Below are 16,834 nucleotides of genomic sequence, written 5' to 3' on the forward strand. Positions count from 1 at the left end.
ATTTTGTTATCACAGTATATTTATTCTGATATAATCTCATAGAATCATAGAATCACTAAGGTTGGAAAAGACCTAAAAGATCACCCAGTCCAACCGTTCACCTATTCCCAATAGCTCCTACTAAACCATGTCCCTCAACACAACATCCAGCCTTTCCTTGAACACCCCCAGGCTCGGTGATTCCACCACCTCCCTGGGCAGTCCATTCCAGTGCCTGACCACCCTTTCTGAAAAGTAATACTTCCTCATGTCCAGCCTGAATTTCCCCTGCCGTAGCTTGAAACCATTCCCCCTGGTCCTATCACTAATGACACAAGAGAAGAGGCCGACCCCCAGCTCACTACAACCTCCCTTCAGGAAGTTATAGAGAGCAATAAGGTCTCCCCTGAGCCTCCTCTTCTCCAGGCTGAACATTCCCAGCTCCTTCAGCCTCTCCTCATATGGCCTGTGTTCCAGACCCCTCACCAGCTTCGTTGCCCTTCTTTGAACACGTTCCAGGGCCTCAATATCTTTCTTGCAGTGAGGGGCCCAAAACTGGACACAGTAATCTGTGTAATCTACTTGTATACTGAACCTCACAGCATAGGATGCTATCAGTGGTGTTCCTGAAATTAAATATATTTGGTATTCAGAAGGACTTGAACTGTTTCTTTTAACAGCCCGCGTAGAAGACTGCATCATTATAAGGTAGTGGAAAAAGAAACTTGTCAGCCAGCTGACTCTGCACTTCTATAGCTCTGAAACTTATTTATAGCATTTTGCATGCATAGACATCTGAATCTTTCTTTTAACACATTTTGGTCAGACAACTGTAATGGGGATGGTGCTCTTCTTCATGAGCAGCCAACAACTGTTTCCTTGAAAAGAAAAATATTGGAGTGTTCTCTAACTTGAAAGAAACAGGATGTAGAGCAACTTGTACAGTTACTGTGTAATAAGAACTCTGTTACAATTAAAGTGTATGATAATATGTGTCTACGGAGAAGTCTTTAGGGAACTGGAAAATCCCTATCCCTTGGCTAGTAGCTAATGAAAACAAGTACTTCAAAGTCAGGGAGGTGGTGATTAATAGGCAGTTTGTGAGGTTTGGCTTTGCCATCACAGGTGATGCAGCTGTGTACTTCTGATCTCTGCTGTGCAGTTACAGGCCTTTCCTGTGGAAACAGTTCCTCTTGGATGTGCTTTTGTACAGCAGGGTTTAAAACATCCTACCATTCTTTGCTCAGAGGCACTTGGCACCCCTGGTCTTCAGCAAGGCCTTTCCCTCCATAACTTCATCCTTGTACCTATTAAAAAAAATAATAAAAGGTCCTGCTCTTTTGATTTGAAACACACCTTACGAATGCAGGTTAAAATGTGTAGCAGAATGGATGGATCAAAAGCTTTGAAGGATATGCTTAATTTTAACCGCATTTGACTATCTATTTTGCATTAATTAATGAAAGATTCTGCTAGTGTGGACGAGACAAAATGACAGTACCAACACCTCTGCATTTCCATTTGCACACAGCTGGCTGACTTGAAACAATCTGACTGTATAAGCAGATGTGCTTCTGTTAATGTGTTGACAAATCTTTTTTTTTGTTTGATGTAGCAGATGAATTTGGAAATAAGGACTGTTTTTGAGAATTAAGGAATGGAAAGCAGTAAAGTTTGTTTAGCACAATCTTTCTCATGGAAGAAGTAATCCTAACCTTTATTGTTTTTTGAGAAAGAATCCTCTTGCTTTTAACCATGACAACTAGTCTTTTTTTTTTTTTTTTTTTTCCCCCCCCTACTTAGAAAGCTACAGGTATGGAATGAAAGGCTTTCTTTAGCTTTTCTATTCCAGTCAGCTGACTGGAGCCTGGATTTCTTTTGAAAAAGAAATTCTAGCTTTCTTGAGTGATCATGCTCAGCTGTGTTTTTAAAGTCAGTATTTGCTTCTTAAGTCAGTGTTCGCTTCTTTCTGCTCTTTTAAGGTAGCTTTTCTTCCCCCTTGTTGCTTCTTACAGAAACAGGCTTAATCTTTCCTTCAGGTGTAATAGAGCAAATTTGAAAAAAACTTTTTTCCTGGTTTTTCACAGTCACTTGCTAGTCTCTCAATACATCTCAATACATTTACTCTCACTTCTAATACCAGAATAATTATCTGAATCTGGTGCACATCAGTTAAATGTGCACAAACACTGTTTGTTAAAATCGGTATTTCTCGAGATCTCTTTTCATGATGTGTTTATCTTTTCTATGGATTCGTCTTGATTTGTGGTCCCTGTCAACAGCTAATACTTGCAGTTACTCTGAGCTTTTCTGTTACCACTAGATCAGTGAGCAGTTGAGTCTGTGTGAAGAAGCAATCCTTCGTCTTCATTGCTGCCCTTTAAGTAATGACTGTGTTCATCCAGCTTCTGAAGCTGCAGTTAGTGTGCCACGTGTTGCTTGGCATAATTGTTTCATTTACCTTTTGCAATTGTGGAAACTTTACTGTGATAGTAAATCTAAGGTATATTTTTATTTTTATTATCTCAAGCAAACCTGTTTGGGTGTATGTAAATATGGAAGGGTTCCACATATACTTAAAAATGGAAGCTTCTCTTGGAAGGAATTCAACAATTGGTCGTTTTAGGTTCCCTCATCTTCCCACGCACTTGTTTTCCTGGTGACTTTGATATGCTGAGAATTACTTGCATTTAGCAAGTGTTCTCTTATTTGCTGGTAACCCAGAATTGCTGTTTAACTTATTCCCCACTCTGCTTAATAGAAACATCTTTGAACCTTAATTTAGTACCGAGTTTGTAGTCGGATCTCTTTCTTTCATCTCAAAAGTTTTCAGGTTTCTCAAACCAGCAGAGTAAATGAGACCTCAGCTAGCATCTTACACTGAAAATTAGTATTTCTTCTCCTGTGCTCAAACCCTGAAACTAAAAACTTTTCCAAATAAACCTATCTTGGATTACTAGAAATTAGGAAAGTGTAAATTCCTTGCTTTTTTCTTTCTTTCTTTTTTTTTTTTTTTTTGCCTGGTAGGAATGGGTGCGGTCTCTTAATCTCTTAAATTACTTCATTTTTACTGTATCTGAATATACATGGGATTCATAATTAACTCTGTTTTCTGTAAAATGATATTTAAATATAGTTTACAAATGAAGCTATAATGTTGGAGTTTTCATAGGCCCACACAGAGCTCCATTGGGAGCACCCTTTGCTGCATCTGCTGATCTGAGTCTGTGTGGTTTTTAACACCTTTAGGCAGTTGCGTTCTGTCCACTTGTCTAAATACAACTGAACTTTAAAACAATTCTTCCAATGGAAAAAAATCTATAGATGTTCTATGTTTGGCAAAGAGGTCTACATTTTTAATTAGAATTCAAGTGCTGTTGGCTTTACACTGGAGGAAGTGTTTTAAGGTTTAAGGACAAAAGTTGCTACTGCTCTAAAACCTATGTTTATAACATTTCCACTAGAAAAAATGTCTTCTGAAGATTTAGAGGGAGATAAAGGGAAATTTCAAGTTATTTTCCCTACCTACTGGCACGCAAACATTAGATACCTTTTGGATAATATTCCATTAAGAAAATAAGACATAAATCTTAGGTACATATATAGTTAGCTAAGAGTAACCTGCTGAAGCCCCACGTGTGATTGCTTTTTCTGAATCATTCCTAAAGTATTTTTTCCAATTTCAGCTTATCTGCTTAGGATTGATCTGATACATCCTTTTCTCTTATTGCAATTCCTTATTACTTTTACTGATCCTTGATTGATATTTACTTCTTAACCAAGGAACTGTGTCTTCCTTTTGCATCTAAAACAGTTGAATCACTGATTGTATTCTACGCAGGAGTTTCATTTGGGGAAATACAGGTATTTTGTCTTCTCAGATGGATGAACTTCTGAAGTATGGCTCGTGTTTCTTGGATGGAGAAATTACTTATTTCTTAAATAGCTAAAAAAAAACCAACAACAATATTTGCCTGCTGTCAGTGGCTGTCCTTTGCGTCGTTAATCTTAGTACAATATTATTTTGTGGGGGAAGTAATACAACCACTAGTCGATTTCTTTCAGAGAGAGAACATGCAAGTTGGAAAAAAAATAATGAAAGATGAATGTCAGTGTAACCAGTTCTTGAAAAGAGCGTGTGGAATTAATGCAAGTTGCTGTTTACACCTCTGAAAATTAACTTAATCACCTTTCTAAAGTAAAGTAAGAGTTACACTCTCGTATATTGTTCGTAAGAGCTGCAGTGGGCAGGAACACCATCAGGTGTGTGTATGTATATATTTTTTCTTTATATTAAAATGCTGATCACTCCTTGTGAAAGTGGGGCAGTTGGAGGCTGTGTGCTAGAAACAACTTAGTGATTCTTAAATAACTTGAAGCCTCCATCCTGTTTGTGTAATAGAGTGCTTTCAGTGTTCAAACCCTTTCTTCAGAGAAGCTAAGTGACTTCTGTCTTTGTATTTCCTATGTATTTTTCTCCTATCATGATTAGTCAGCACAGAATAAATGAGAATGTAATTTGCCCCCAAAATATATGAATGGCAATCTTGCATCTAGCATCCAGAGTACAGATCTAGTATTTGCTGAAAACACTGTCAACACACTGCTGAAATCTCTGCATATGCAGAACATTGCTTTATCAGCACAGGGATCCAGATCTTTGCAGGTAAGGCTTGACTGATGGTGTTATTACACCTCAATACCTTTTATACAGCGTTTCTTAACAGATGGTATACTGTAATCTCTAATTACAGTCATCAGCATAAAACATCCAGCTCTCTAAACTTGAAACTGGGGATGAACTTGGAAAGTATTAGCAGCTTCATAATTGGAGAGTCTGATGGCAATTCTGGCTGTCAAATGTAAAACTGATATAAAATCTTAAATAATTATTTTGTTTCTTAGATATGTAATACAACTAAATATGACATTATATATACCAAATACTTAATAGAAGTAAACTTCACCGAGGATATTCCCCATGGCTTAAATTACATAGATTTCTTGTTGGAAGTCCCTGTTATGCTACCATGCAAGTAAATGTTGGGTTAGTTATGAAAGTATTTAGAGATAATGGCGTGAACTTTCAGTTCTGTTCTTTGCAGAAGTTGCATTGCTTTAGCCAGGTTATTCCTTTAGAATAACATGCACAAATCTTTTAAGGGCTTTTTTAATATGAAAATTTTACACTGAAGAGTTCAGAGTACATTAGTGAGAATTATCAGAGATCTAGTAAAGATAAGCTAAAAGACTTGAATGAAATTTCCACAAGAAGACAGAGACAGACATAAGGTCAGTTTCCAAATACGTGGAAGACTATTGAAATGAAGAGAAGCATCATTGGATATCAGTTTCCATGCTGAATAGGGTGATAACATATGAATTTGAACTGTAGTTGTGTGTGCTATAAGATGATAATGTAAGTAAGCAGGAAAAATTGTGGACTCATCAGTGCTGCTGGGGGATGCAAAACCTGTGTGTTTGAGTCTCCAGGAGTATAGGGGCTGAGTATGAGCAATAAGTTGAGGAGCCTCTTGAGATCCCATCAGTGTTGTCTTTTCTTATTTGTATTATGTAATTAGATGTCCTTTGCTCCTGATATGTTCTGTTTTAGCATATGTGAAAAGCAGTATAGCTCATAAGGCACGTGATTGTAATGGTTGAATGTCAATTATTTTATAAAGGCATCAAGTATTTGTGTCTTGAATATCAATGTGGTTTCTAGCTTTCTGTTAATTACAAAATACACCCAAACACTCATGAGCTTTCCAACTCCTCCTTCCGATTAGCATTGTGTTCTAAATGGCGCTGGTGTGTCTGTGCCCCTCTGGGGAGACTATTTTTCGTGGGTGCTTGTGCTTATACACAGTCTCCTACTTACAGTAACAGTATTCATGGATCTCTTTTTGTCAGTACAAAAAGAAAAGAGGAATTGGGAATTAAAAAAAAAAAAAATTTCTTTTGGGCTGCTGCAAAGTAATTAGTGCCTTCATTTCTACTGAGCTGCTTAAAATTGAGTGCGATAATATCACAACATGTCTTGTCACACTTCAGTGCTGTTTTGACTGTTGTTAAAGCCATATTGTAACTAACTTTGTTATCTGCAAGTGTGACCAGCAGCTTATTTTTTGGGATGTAGTGTCTTAAAAGTTTTTTGCATGATTTATTTTAGGAGAACAGAGATCACATGCAGCATATCATGAAAAGTAATAAAAATAACTTCTAGTACGAGTAGAAGCAAATTCTGCTCTGCTCTATTCTATATATAGACTTCTTGCTCAGAAAAATGATTTCATTGTTCAAACTAATTGTCTCAAACGTATGTTTTGGTTTTGTTTTTTTTTTTTACTTCTGTAGACAGTTGCAGCAAGTGTACGGTGTGATGCTATCAAAGCTGACAGGATAACTATATTTATATGACATGTGAACTAGGATATATTTAAAAAGTCTTATTACAAATATTTGAATTTTATGTGAGAAACAATTCTATTTGTGAGGGAAAACCACGGAAGTGCAGCTTTGGTTTACTGTTAATTGCTCAAATACAGCATAACAGTGACTTTTTTGTTCCCTGTGATATGGATGTGTTTGTTCTTGAAGGTGAAAACATTTGTGTGTATACACTCATGCACCTGTTATGTGTATTATATGGAGAAGGATCTGTGTTTTCATTAGACTGCAGAACAAACAATTATTTGATGAGTTACTGAGGATGACCTTTAATTACTTTTTGTCGTTTGAACAAGATTTTCTAGAACTGTCCCTGGTGAAGCTAAGTACTCAACTTGGGCATACATGATCGTTCTTTAAACTTTTCTGCCTAATTGAGGTTAAAAATTATCCTTATCCTTCGTTCTTCCAGTCAGCACTCACTTAAAACTACTGGCTGAAGTGTTGCACGGTTTTACCCGTTTGATATCAAGGTGCAAACTCTGAATGTGGCAGCAGTTCTCAAAAAGTTGCCCTTAACAATTGGATTGCGGGTGCAGGAGCTGCTGTATATTTTTTATAAACTTTTAAGAACCTTTGGGTAATGGTTTCCTGCTTTTTCTCTGGAGATGCTGCTTCGTAGCAGTGCTGCCATTGTTCTGGATTGCTGGTAGTTGTACCACAGAGCCTTTGTTTTTAAATACTGCTTCTTTTTAAATGACCTCTGCATAAATATGGTTTGTCACCGTTCATTTTAATTGTTTCATGTGGGAAAAGATCTGGCCACTTCCATTGCCATGGAATAGGTTGAATGACGTGTTTTGTTGCCGACTGAAGTGGTCTTCCTACTCATGTGTGAATGAGTATGAGGCATTGCAAGTGCTGCTCTGGGATTTGCTTTGAAAATGCCAGTTTGTATTTGAATAAAAGTTGCCAGTGGAAGAAATTGATAGGTTTGGAAGATTTTCTGTGAGAGGACAGAAGTCCTAAGAAGCAAGAGGTCAGTGACAGGAAGACCTGATTGTTATCCTGACTAAGGTCTGTAGAAGCTGCAGAATAGACAATTACCTCAAACTTCCCAGAAACTCCTAACATGTTCAGGAAAGCATTGTATCCTTGCATGCTGATAAGAGCAATTTCTATCTAATGCACAGACATTAAAAATGTTGGGGCTTTTTTATTGAACTGAATAATCTTGCATTCAGTCACTGAACATAACTGTTATTTTAATTATTTCGTGTTCCGCTTCTGACTGATTTACTTAGCCAAGTATTTTGTTGCTACTTTTGGGTGTTAATGATAAATCAAAACCAAGCTCATAAAAACAAGTGTCCAGAAATCCCCAACTTTCCAAAGAAAAAACCCTGTAATTCATTGAAAAAGCCCATTCCCATGTAGAGCAAAGTGCAGCTTAGGTCAAGGAAAAGAACTTGAAGCTTTTCTAAAAGCTGGCAGATGGATCTTACATTTTTTTAAGAGACCTGAAAGCCAGAAATTCTTTCAGAAAAGCATGGGGTCAACTGAAACAATTTTCATGTCTACATGAATAAAAATCAAACTTACAAATGGTTGAGAAGTTATTTGACTTAGGTTTAAAATAAAAGAAGGCTATTAAGTCGTAGTTCAAAAGCAAAAAGGTTTTTCCTTTTAAAAGAAAAAAGCCTACATCATAGAGAGAAAGAAATAGGATTTGTCTTCCCACTACCTACAGACTTCTGTGTGAGATTGCAGTAATGTCCTGTGAATTGGCTGACATCCATAAAGTAGGCATCTGGTACCTCTCATGAATGTAATACCGGTATGTTAACTTACAGGCTGGAGTGCAGGTTTGATTTCAAGCTGAGCTGTTACATTCTGTGCTCAGTTATGACTTCAATCTTCACTGGAGAAGAGCAGATTGTTTTCATTGCCATAAGACAAATACTTACAGATCAAGCTTCTATTCTGAGATTCAAGGGTGAAAAACTTCCTACATGTGGGTGCTATAGTGGCTGCTCTATTTCTGTAGCAGATTGACTCCCACTTGAAGCAGTGATGCTCAGTTTGAATTGGCAAGTTGAAGGAAATAGTGTGTATCACATGAGCTTTGCTGCTAATAGTATGCCCAGCACGGGATCAAGGGTGCATAGCTAAAACCCTTTGGGTAGGTAAGAAATATGAATATTATTGGAGACCTGTAGGCTGAGTTAGAGACCTCTGAGGTGGGATATGGTGTTAACTAAGGGCAACTCGCATCCTGCGGCAGCACCGGGCTTGGCTGCGCTCAGCTGGAAGCGTCCCGTGCGATCAGGCCGGCCGCCGCCGCCAGGGGGCGCTGCCGAGGAGACGGAGTCCGGCTTCACGTGTTGCCCCCCTGCGTGCTGCGGGTTGGCAGCTAGAGCGTTCTGGCTAACTGAAGTGTCTGAATTTCTCTTTTGTTGCCAGATACTGGAAGCTGCAAATGAGGTTTGTGGCAAGACTTAGAGTCAAACAAAAACAACAACAACAAAAAAAGAAACAACAAAACCATCAAAAAAACAACCCTATAAAAATAATACTATTGAGTGATTGCTTGAGTTTGTAATGACTCAGTCTTTTGTAAGCACCGTTTATCTTTGTGATATCTGATTACTTGTTCTAAAAACATGAAACGCTTCTAAAATGCATTCCTTGCAACTTTTTTGTATTAGTGGAAAAATGTGCATGAAATCATTTAAGAACAATTCTTTGCTTCATCTCCGAGATCTTTTGCTGCAGGAAATGATGTTCTAGCAATGTATCTCTTGTGACGAGGTTGGGCCACCCAGAATTCTGTACTCATTTACAAAGGAAATTTAGACTGAGTTGAATATTTGGGGTTTTTAATGCAGATTAGAATGCAAAGATAGCACACATTTTCAGTCTACATTGTGTTTGAGAATGTGTCTCAGGTGACAATTCCAATGAAATTGTACTGCGTTTTTTAAGTGGCTCCCAGTCTCTTGGGAGCATCTAATGGATTAAACTGTGTGACCTCCAGCAGATTATGGCCTGTGTACACTTGATAGATTTTAAAGCAATTTTGTTTCTTTTTAAGAAGAATTGTAGTGGTGGATGTGACATTAAGTAGTTTCTTTTGAAGTGTATTGTGGTGCTTTGTGCCTAAGTTGGGTAATTGTGTTGAACGTGTTCAGAAACATCGTGGACAGGGAGCTGCTGTCACAGAGGCTGCCCCTGACTGCAGAACAAGTGCACCTCAACTTGCTCTGTTTGAGTGATGACTGTAATCTACAGTGGCAAAGTGAGGTGTGGATCTACATTCTACGTCTAGTAAATAATAGTTTCAACCATACACATTCCCAAATGTAAAAAGCATTAAAGAGCGTTTTTCTATGCTAATGTCTCTCTTCTTTTTCCTTCCCCTTCTCCCATGAGCTTTCTGCTCTAAGCGCAAGACATCTTTCATAATGGCTTCTCTAGGCTAAATATAGAACGGTGTTTAAACTTTCTTCCAAATGAAAACAAAAAACTCAGTTAAACCATATGGATAAGTAGCTCGAGGGACAGCAAAAGTTTGGTCAGAATGGGACAGCTTATTTCTGTACTTGTTTTATGGAAGGCGGTTTGAGTAGTTTAGGTGGTAAATATAGCATCAGAACCACTGGAAAGTGGAACTCAGTGTTTAATAAACGTTAATAACTTAGTGATTAGTACTTAATGCCATGTGAGAATGCAAATGGCTTAAATTGTGGTGCTGCTAGACACTTTGTAAAGCTGGTGAAGAGGCTTTGAGTATGATAAGTGTTATCTTTCAAATGCAGATGAATGCTCTCTGTGCACTTCATGAAAATTAAGAGCTATTGAACTTTGTGAAATATGACTTTGAAATACATGTGCATTTTTTTTTTAGTGCTCAAAAGTGTTGGATGCTAAAATGGTGCTTTATCCTAGTCAAGAGTTTAATGTATGTCAGTTGATAGTCTGGCTTGTTGTTGTTTGGTTTTCTTATCAGTCTGTACAGTTAGACTTCTTTAAAATCTGCCTGGGAGCAGCTGGCAGCTGACGTGCTGGGGCTGGCACCACCCAGGTCCAACATATGACATCACTGGGAGAAAGAAGTCGTGTGCGCAGTCAGTCTACCTCTGCCTTCAAGGAAGTTCATGTGAGAGCTGCAGTCAGTGAAGTGCAGCTTAAGTAAGTTCTGAGCGTACAGAAGGCAGGTAAAAATGGAATTCCTGAAAAAAATCGTTCCTGCAGTCGCTTCTGGAGATGTTGTGTTGGATGTTGGAGGTCCTGTACGTGAAAGCTCCCCAAGGCTGCTGAAGATGAGACGTGTCAGTCTGCTCTCCTTAGGACAGACAATAGATGAAGACGAGGAGATACATGTTTCACATCCTCACTTCTGTATGTATCCATGCCATCCAACTGATAACTAAGCTTTCTGCAGGTCACAATTACTTTGCTGAATAGATGGATTTTTGTAATAGTGCTTCTTTATCAGAGTCACTGTGATGATGGTGTTGCTTAGGTTTAGAACTCCTTTAAAAATGACACGCTGTCATGTTGGTGATATGTTTTGAAGTAATTTTATAGGATTTTTCAGGTGCTTGTTGATAATACTCCCCTGTGATTTTGTGGGCAGGGGGAAGTGTGTTTCACTATTAAAGTTGTGAAATTGTAATGTAGCTCTGAGTAGACATTAGGAGCTGTCTAGACAGGTGTGCTGGACAGATATACATCTGCTGTGCAGGATTCGAGTTCTGTGCCAGCTTTTCTCCCTGTTTCTGAAATCCCATTTATTCTGAGGTGTTTCTTTTAAGAGGTTTTTTCTTTTTTTTTCTTTTTTTTCTTTTTTTTTTCTTTTTTTTTCTTTTTTTTTTCTTTTTTTCTTTTTTTTTTTTCTTTTTTCTTTTTTTTACATTTCAAAAATGTTTATGCTTTCCTTTTTTTTTTTTTTAGTGTTTTGAAGATTTCAGACTTGGTATAAATATGTTTATAGAATTTTTGATTAAGGATCATGGGCCGTTTTGCCCGTATTAAGTAGTAGTTATTGTATTGTGATTAGTAGACTTGTAGTATTTAGGCCTTTACAGGTAGGAAAATGACAGTGAGTTTTAACTCAAAGAGTTAGTTAATGTTTCTTTTTCAGACAGTTCAGCTGAGTTGCAGTGGAAGATCTAGTTTTACTTCATTTTTAGCCAAAGGTCAAATGCAAGTATATTATAGATGCTTTATGGTCTTGGATTCTGATGGCTGTTTGTACCCTTTGTTATATGGTGGCTATTTTTATGAATTAGTATGGCTTGAAATGTTTACGTGTCTAACTGCAAACATGGGAGGTGGTGGCACTCATCCTGTTGAGTGGTGAACTTAGTCTAAACTATGGAATTAATTTCCTTACACTTTTCTTAGCTTTTCTGGTTGTAATATAAATGTTATATGTTTAAATGTGTCAGACACTTAACATCAGCAGTTGAAGAAAGCTGGGACAGTTTTAATTTACAGGCAGGAACAATTTGTGTAGCGTATTGGAATGAATAATAAATATGTGGACTGTTGAAGGCTTTGTGCAGAACAAGGTCTGTTAAAATGGCTGTAGCCTATATGATTGACAACTCTGATTAGAAACTCGTGTTCTTTTAGTCATGTTTGAGCCTATGTTTGGCTTTAAATGCTATACAGCAATAAGATTTAAAGTTGTGTATCACTGTGAAGTGCGCATCTTAAATATCTCCATAGGCATATCTTGCCAATTTTGCTTTTATGCTACAGTATGGTATTCTTTGATACTTAAAAGTATGCATTATATTTTATTTCAAATGTTATAACTTCAGTTATAATTTAAGAACACTCAGAGTTGTCTTTGTGCCAACCTAAAACGAAATGCTGTAGCTGAAGCTTGTATTCAAAACAGACGCTTCCATCTAACCTTGTTCAACAGTTTTCTTGATAGCTGAGTGAATGAGTATAATAAACAACACACCAATCCTATAGTTGAAGGTGACTTTTCCTTTCCTGCTCGTTAAGTATTTGTCAAAAGGTCATTCAAGAGAGGAATTTCTACCCATCAGTAGTTTCTGACCACTGTCATCTAATAGCGTGATGTCAACATGTGCAAAATGCAGACTTAGTCTGTCCTGGGATCATGCTTTTACCATAGCAGATAGTAGCTGAATCCTCTTTAAATTATCTGCTTATTTCTATTTTTGTATCTTGGTAATGGAATGAACTGCTCTTCTAGAATAGAGCAAAAGAACTGCAGTGTTTACCAGCTGGGTGTGCAGCAGGCGGCAGGTGACAACGGAACAGGTAACAAAGCAGGAGAATGATTAAAAAGAAATGAATTGTAAATGGTTGCTTAGTGTCAGCAGAGTTGGTGGTTTTGCACCACAGAATTTAGTATATTGATATTGTTTGGGAGCTTGATTAAAGCTAAATTTTGTTGTTCAGTCGGTACAGTTGAATTTGAGTTTCTTTTGGTGATGGTGGTGTTTTATGCTTTTTTTCCCCCTCCCGTACCTTTTGTTTTTTTACTTAGGAATGTTTTTGTATGAATAGGAATCTAGCTGAAATTTGGAGTCTGGTAACTACTAGGAGGTTGTTAAAAGCAACAACAGAAGAGCAACAACAATAACAAAAAAAAAACAAAAAACAAAAAACTTGGCAGCGTGTATCTGACTTAAGGATTTTGTATGGAACTCAAAAGATGAATTCTTTCTTTCTAGATTAAGGCATATTAGTATTGCAGTCCAAAACATGAACTGAATTGGCTTGTACTTCGGCTTATAGCAAAAAGCAAGGGCTTATAAATTTATCTGTGCTCTGTGAATATGTATCTTTTAAAACGATACATAGCATCTGTCAGAATGCTTTCAAGAACTTTTTCAAAATCTTTCATAGCTGTCTTTTGAAATTTGTTGGTTTTGTGGAACTGGAAAAAAATTTTACTTGAAGTATTTGCATATGATTGTATGTGTAACAACATGTAAACGGTAGTGGTAAAAGTACAGGCAGTTCTAAATTTGCAGTAGCATTTAAGAGTTCTCCATTTAAAAACTTTGTTGCAATAGTCTCTCTACAGAAAGGTACAATTAGCATCAAAGAGGGAATCTAGAGAAGGTATTCTCATATAGATGATTACAAAAAATACATGCAGACATGTACATGTGCAGACATGCATCTGTCAACGTTTTCATATTCTCCCTGTTGCACTGTTAAGGAAGGTGACTGCTCTGGCTGCTCTGTGCAGGTGGGCTCGTAACAGCTGTACCTGCAGCATGTGATGTGCTCACTTCAGGACTGGGTTGTAAGGCAGGGCAGCTGAGGAACAGATGTTATGACAAGCTGCTCGAGTCAAATCTGCAGTAACCACCCCAAAACTTTTGAATTTGTTGGTGAGCAAGTGTTCTCACTGCTTCGTGTCCACATCATTTCTGTGTATGGAAAATGTCTCCTGCAAGCATCAATCTTGTTTCCCTTCAAATGCCTCTGCTAAAGAGGCAGAAATAAACTGTTGGTAGTAAAGAAATGAGCAGCGGAGAGTATCTTCTTCAAGGGACTAACAGCAGCAGCTGGGTAGATGTGGACTGCCCCTGAGCAGCATCCCTGTGTTGGCTCTCTGGTGATGCCCTGAGCAGTCCCAGACAGCAGAGGATGTCTAGGAAGCATCTATCTGGAATAAAAGTTGGGTTTGGGATCCATGTTCTGAATTTCTGTTGGTGCTAGATTGGTTAGTAGGCAACTGAGCTCCACTGCTGTTTTGTCCTTCTTCCCTTCATTCTCTGTTTGTGTCTTGTTTACAGTGAGACTGTTTGGTAATACTGCTTGGGATCCAGAATGCTATTTACATAAAAATCTCTAAACCTCTCTCCTGTTCTCTTATCGTTGTAGATAGCATTGTTTTGCTTGAGTAATGCCCCAGGAAATTCTTCTACGTATATTTTCCATGAGAAGTAATATGGAACATTTCTTAAGGGCCTCTGGAGCCTTGTCTTGAAGCCTTTTGCAGCACAACAAGGAATTTTTATTTATTTTTAATGTATCCTGTTGTTTAATGTATGTTTTTGAGGTGAATCAACTGATCAGAGGCCTCTTTGGTCAGGAGTGGGGACAGCACTGCATGGCTGGCCATTGCAGGTGGCAGTCACCTTCTGGATGCCACCTGTTTTTAATAGATCAATCTGTGGAAAATGAACTTTTAAATATTTTAAATAAGTAGGATCATAAGCATCTCTCCAGAGCTTTATTTTAGGTGTGGTGATGATCCCTTTTTCATATTAGTACTTAAAAGCAGATACAAACGACTCTGTAATTCCTACCACTGAGTGAATGTTTAAGTAGGGCGTTTGCTTAGGACTGAATCAATAATGGACTGTAATAAAGTTTAGAACTATACAGCATGCCTTTTAAAACAGACCTGAATCTTTTGTTGCATACTTGGCTGTACACCTAATACACTTTTAGCACAGTTGACTCTGTTTCATCTGAATAATGAGCATGGATGAATTCACAGCGGATAAATAATGGATAATACTCCTCATTTCCTCGAGTGTGTTTTTGTTTTTCTTTCCTTACCAAACTCTTTACATCATTCCAAAGAACAACACAGTAGTTTTGACTTTCTTCTTCCTTCAAGATTAGTGTCAGAATGACTCAGAAGTATATCTGAAAGGCTGTTTCTTCATACCTAAAGGTACTTATATAGATTTAATGAGGATGTAATGTCTTCCTCTGACATACAGTGAACAGTGTTTACACGTTTTTTTATATGCTATCATAGATTAACTCTGCATTGTTTTCAATGCAAAGGTAATACCAGTAATACATTGCACTGATCTTATAATACATTGTTTTCTGGCCTTGAGGCTCTTAAAAGGTTTTCTGAAGCTTAAGTGTTACTGTAGTTCTATTTGACAGCTGAACCAATGTAATGGCTCACTGCTTTAAAAAGGAGATTGTACTCTTCCATCTGTATAGTTGTACTATATATTCATCTATGGTGTTCCTGGTGCACACCTAGGTGTGCCTAGGTCTAAGTGGGGGATGGTTCAACTTGCTAAACCAACAGGTAGCCATCCTTCCCTCCCAGTACCAACTGACAGGCACCATACCAGAGTGCTACGAGAATGAACCAACAGCAGGTTTAGGAAATGAAGATCAACAATCCTGATGTTCAAGCTGTTTTCTTTCCTTCTCTTTTTCTTTCTGTTCTGCAAGAAATATTTAAATTGAAAAAGTAATGAGAAGCCCCTTCAATTGAGTTAAAACAAAACCAAAGCTATGTTATGCTGCAAATATTCTTAAAAATGTTTTCTTTAGACTAGCTCTTCAGGATAATGCAATTAAAAGGGGAGTTGTTTCAATATAGCAAAAACATCTTTCCCTAATTAGTCTGAAATTACTTTTCACCAAGACGGTTGAAAGCTACAACAGATTCAGATAGCACGATAATACTGCTTGATAGAGCAAATTCTCAGCTGCAAAGCAGATTTTTTTTCAAATAGTCCCCACCGTTAGCTGTGCATTTTCACCAAGAATGAACAAGAGCCTGCGTGTTATGCTTGTAACAAATGGCACCTAGTGGAGGTGAACCACCACTTCATTGTGCTCACATGCACTGTTTGGTCTTTATAAACATTCAGCAAGTGTTGGTGAACGTCAGTGGATGCAATTTTTTCTGCATGAAGTAATTCAGCTTTTGCTTCATATGCATTTCAGTGTCAGCTGCTGTTTTGTTTGATTGCCCCTCTGCTGCCATTGGTCTCCTGGCAACAGAATGCAATAGGAAATTAATGGGAAGGTTCAGCCCCTTTTGCCGTATCACCTACATCTGCCTCTGGTATCATGGGTCAACATAATAAAGTAATAGGCGTTACTTTTGGAGTAGCTGTTCTGTGTGTCTTCCCAACCCCAGGGTAGAATCTGTAAAGGACGGATAGCATACGTAATAAAAATTGTATTTTACAGAGGCATTAAATATAAAACAATTTTCCTTTAAAATACATTAAAATTTCACTGTGTTTAAAAATCCAGAACGATGCTCCTATAACTCTCCAAGGTCAGTGGAGTATTTACCAGCAGGATGAAATCGGCACTTACCTATAGAGATTACATAGCAGTGATATCAGCAGTGCAGACTTAAATTCAGCCCCTATGAGTAGCCCTCCTGTAGGCCTGCTCCCACAGCACTGCATCTTTCTTGTGCTGGGACCTCCAGACTTGGATGCAGTTCTCCAGATGGGGCCTACAAGGGCAAAGCAGAGGGGGACAATTGCATGACTTCCCTCAATAATACATCAATCCTTCTGGTGGCCCTGGGCCATTTCAGCTGGCTTTACTTCTGCTAGCCTACTGTCTTGATTTGTAGCCTTCCACATTACTGGTTTGTTCTTTTTTTTTAAGCTTTTAAATAATAGAATGCTCTTTGTTCCGTAATTGCAAAGTTTATATGTTTTTCCTCTGAAAAGTG

The 16,834-nt window shown here is 37.9% G+C and overlaps 1 protein-coding gene across 8 annotated transcripts in view; it reads left to right on the forward strand.

Annotated features, from left to right (window-relative positions):
• Positions 1-16,834, forward strand: part of FRYL (FRY like transcription coactivator) — a 155,817-nt gene that overhangs the window by 17,294 nt on the left and 121,689 nt on the right. For 2 of the 8 annotated variants that reach the window (XM_048943368.1, XM_048943370.1), the window contains exon 1: positions 10,460-10,770. The exons of 4 other annotated variants lie outside the window; for them this stretch is intronic. In XM_048943368.1, coding sequence (XP_048799325.1) covers positions 10,593-10,770 — 178 coding nt within the window. In that variant the 5' untranslated portion in view covers positions 10,460-10,592. Of the gene's footprint in view, positions 1-10,459; positions 10,771-16,834 lie in introns of those variants that run through there. 2 more of the 8 variants (XM_048943369.1, XM_048943371.1) reach the window with 1 other exon arrangement.

This window comes from Lagopus muta, chromosome 4 (genome assembly GCF_023343835.1).
Source record: "Lagopus muta isolate bLagMut1 chromosome 4, bLagMut1 primary, whole genome shotgun sequence".
In the NCBI taxonomy this organism is placed as follows: domain Eukaryota; kingdom Metazoa; phylum Chordata; class Aves; order Galliformes; family Phasianidae; genus Lagopus; species Lagopus muta.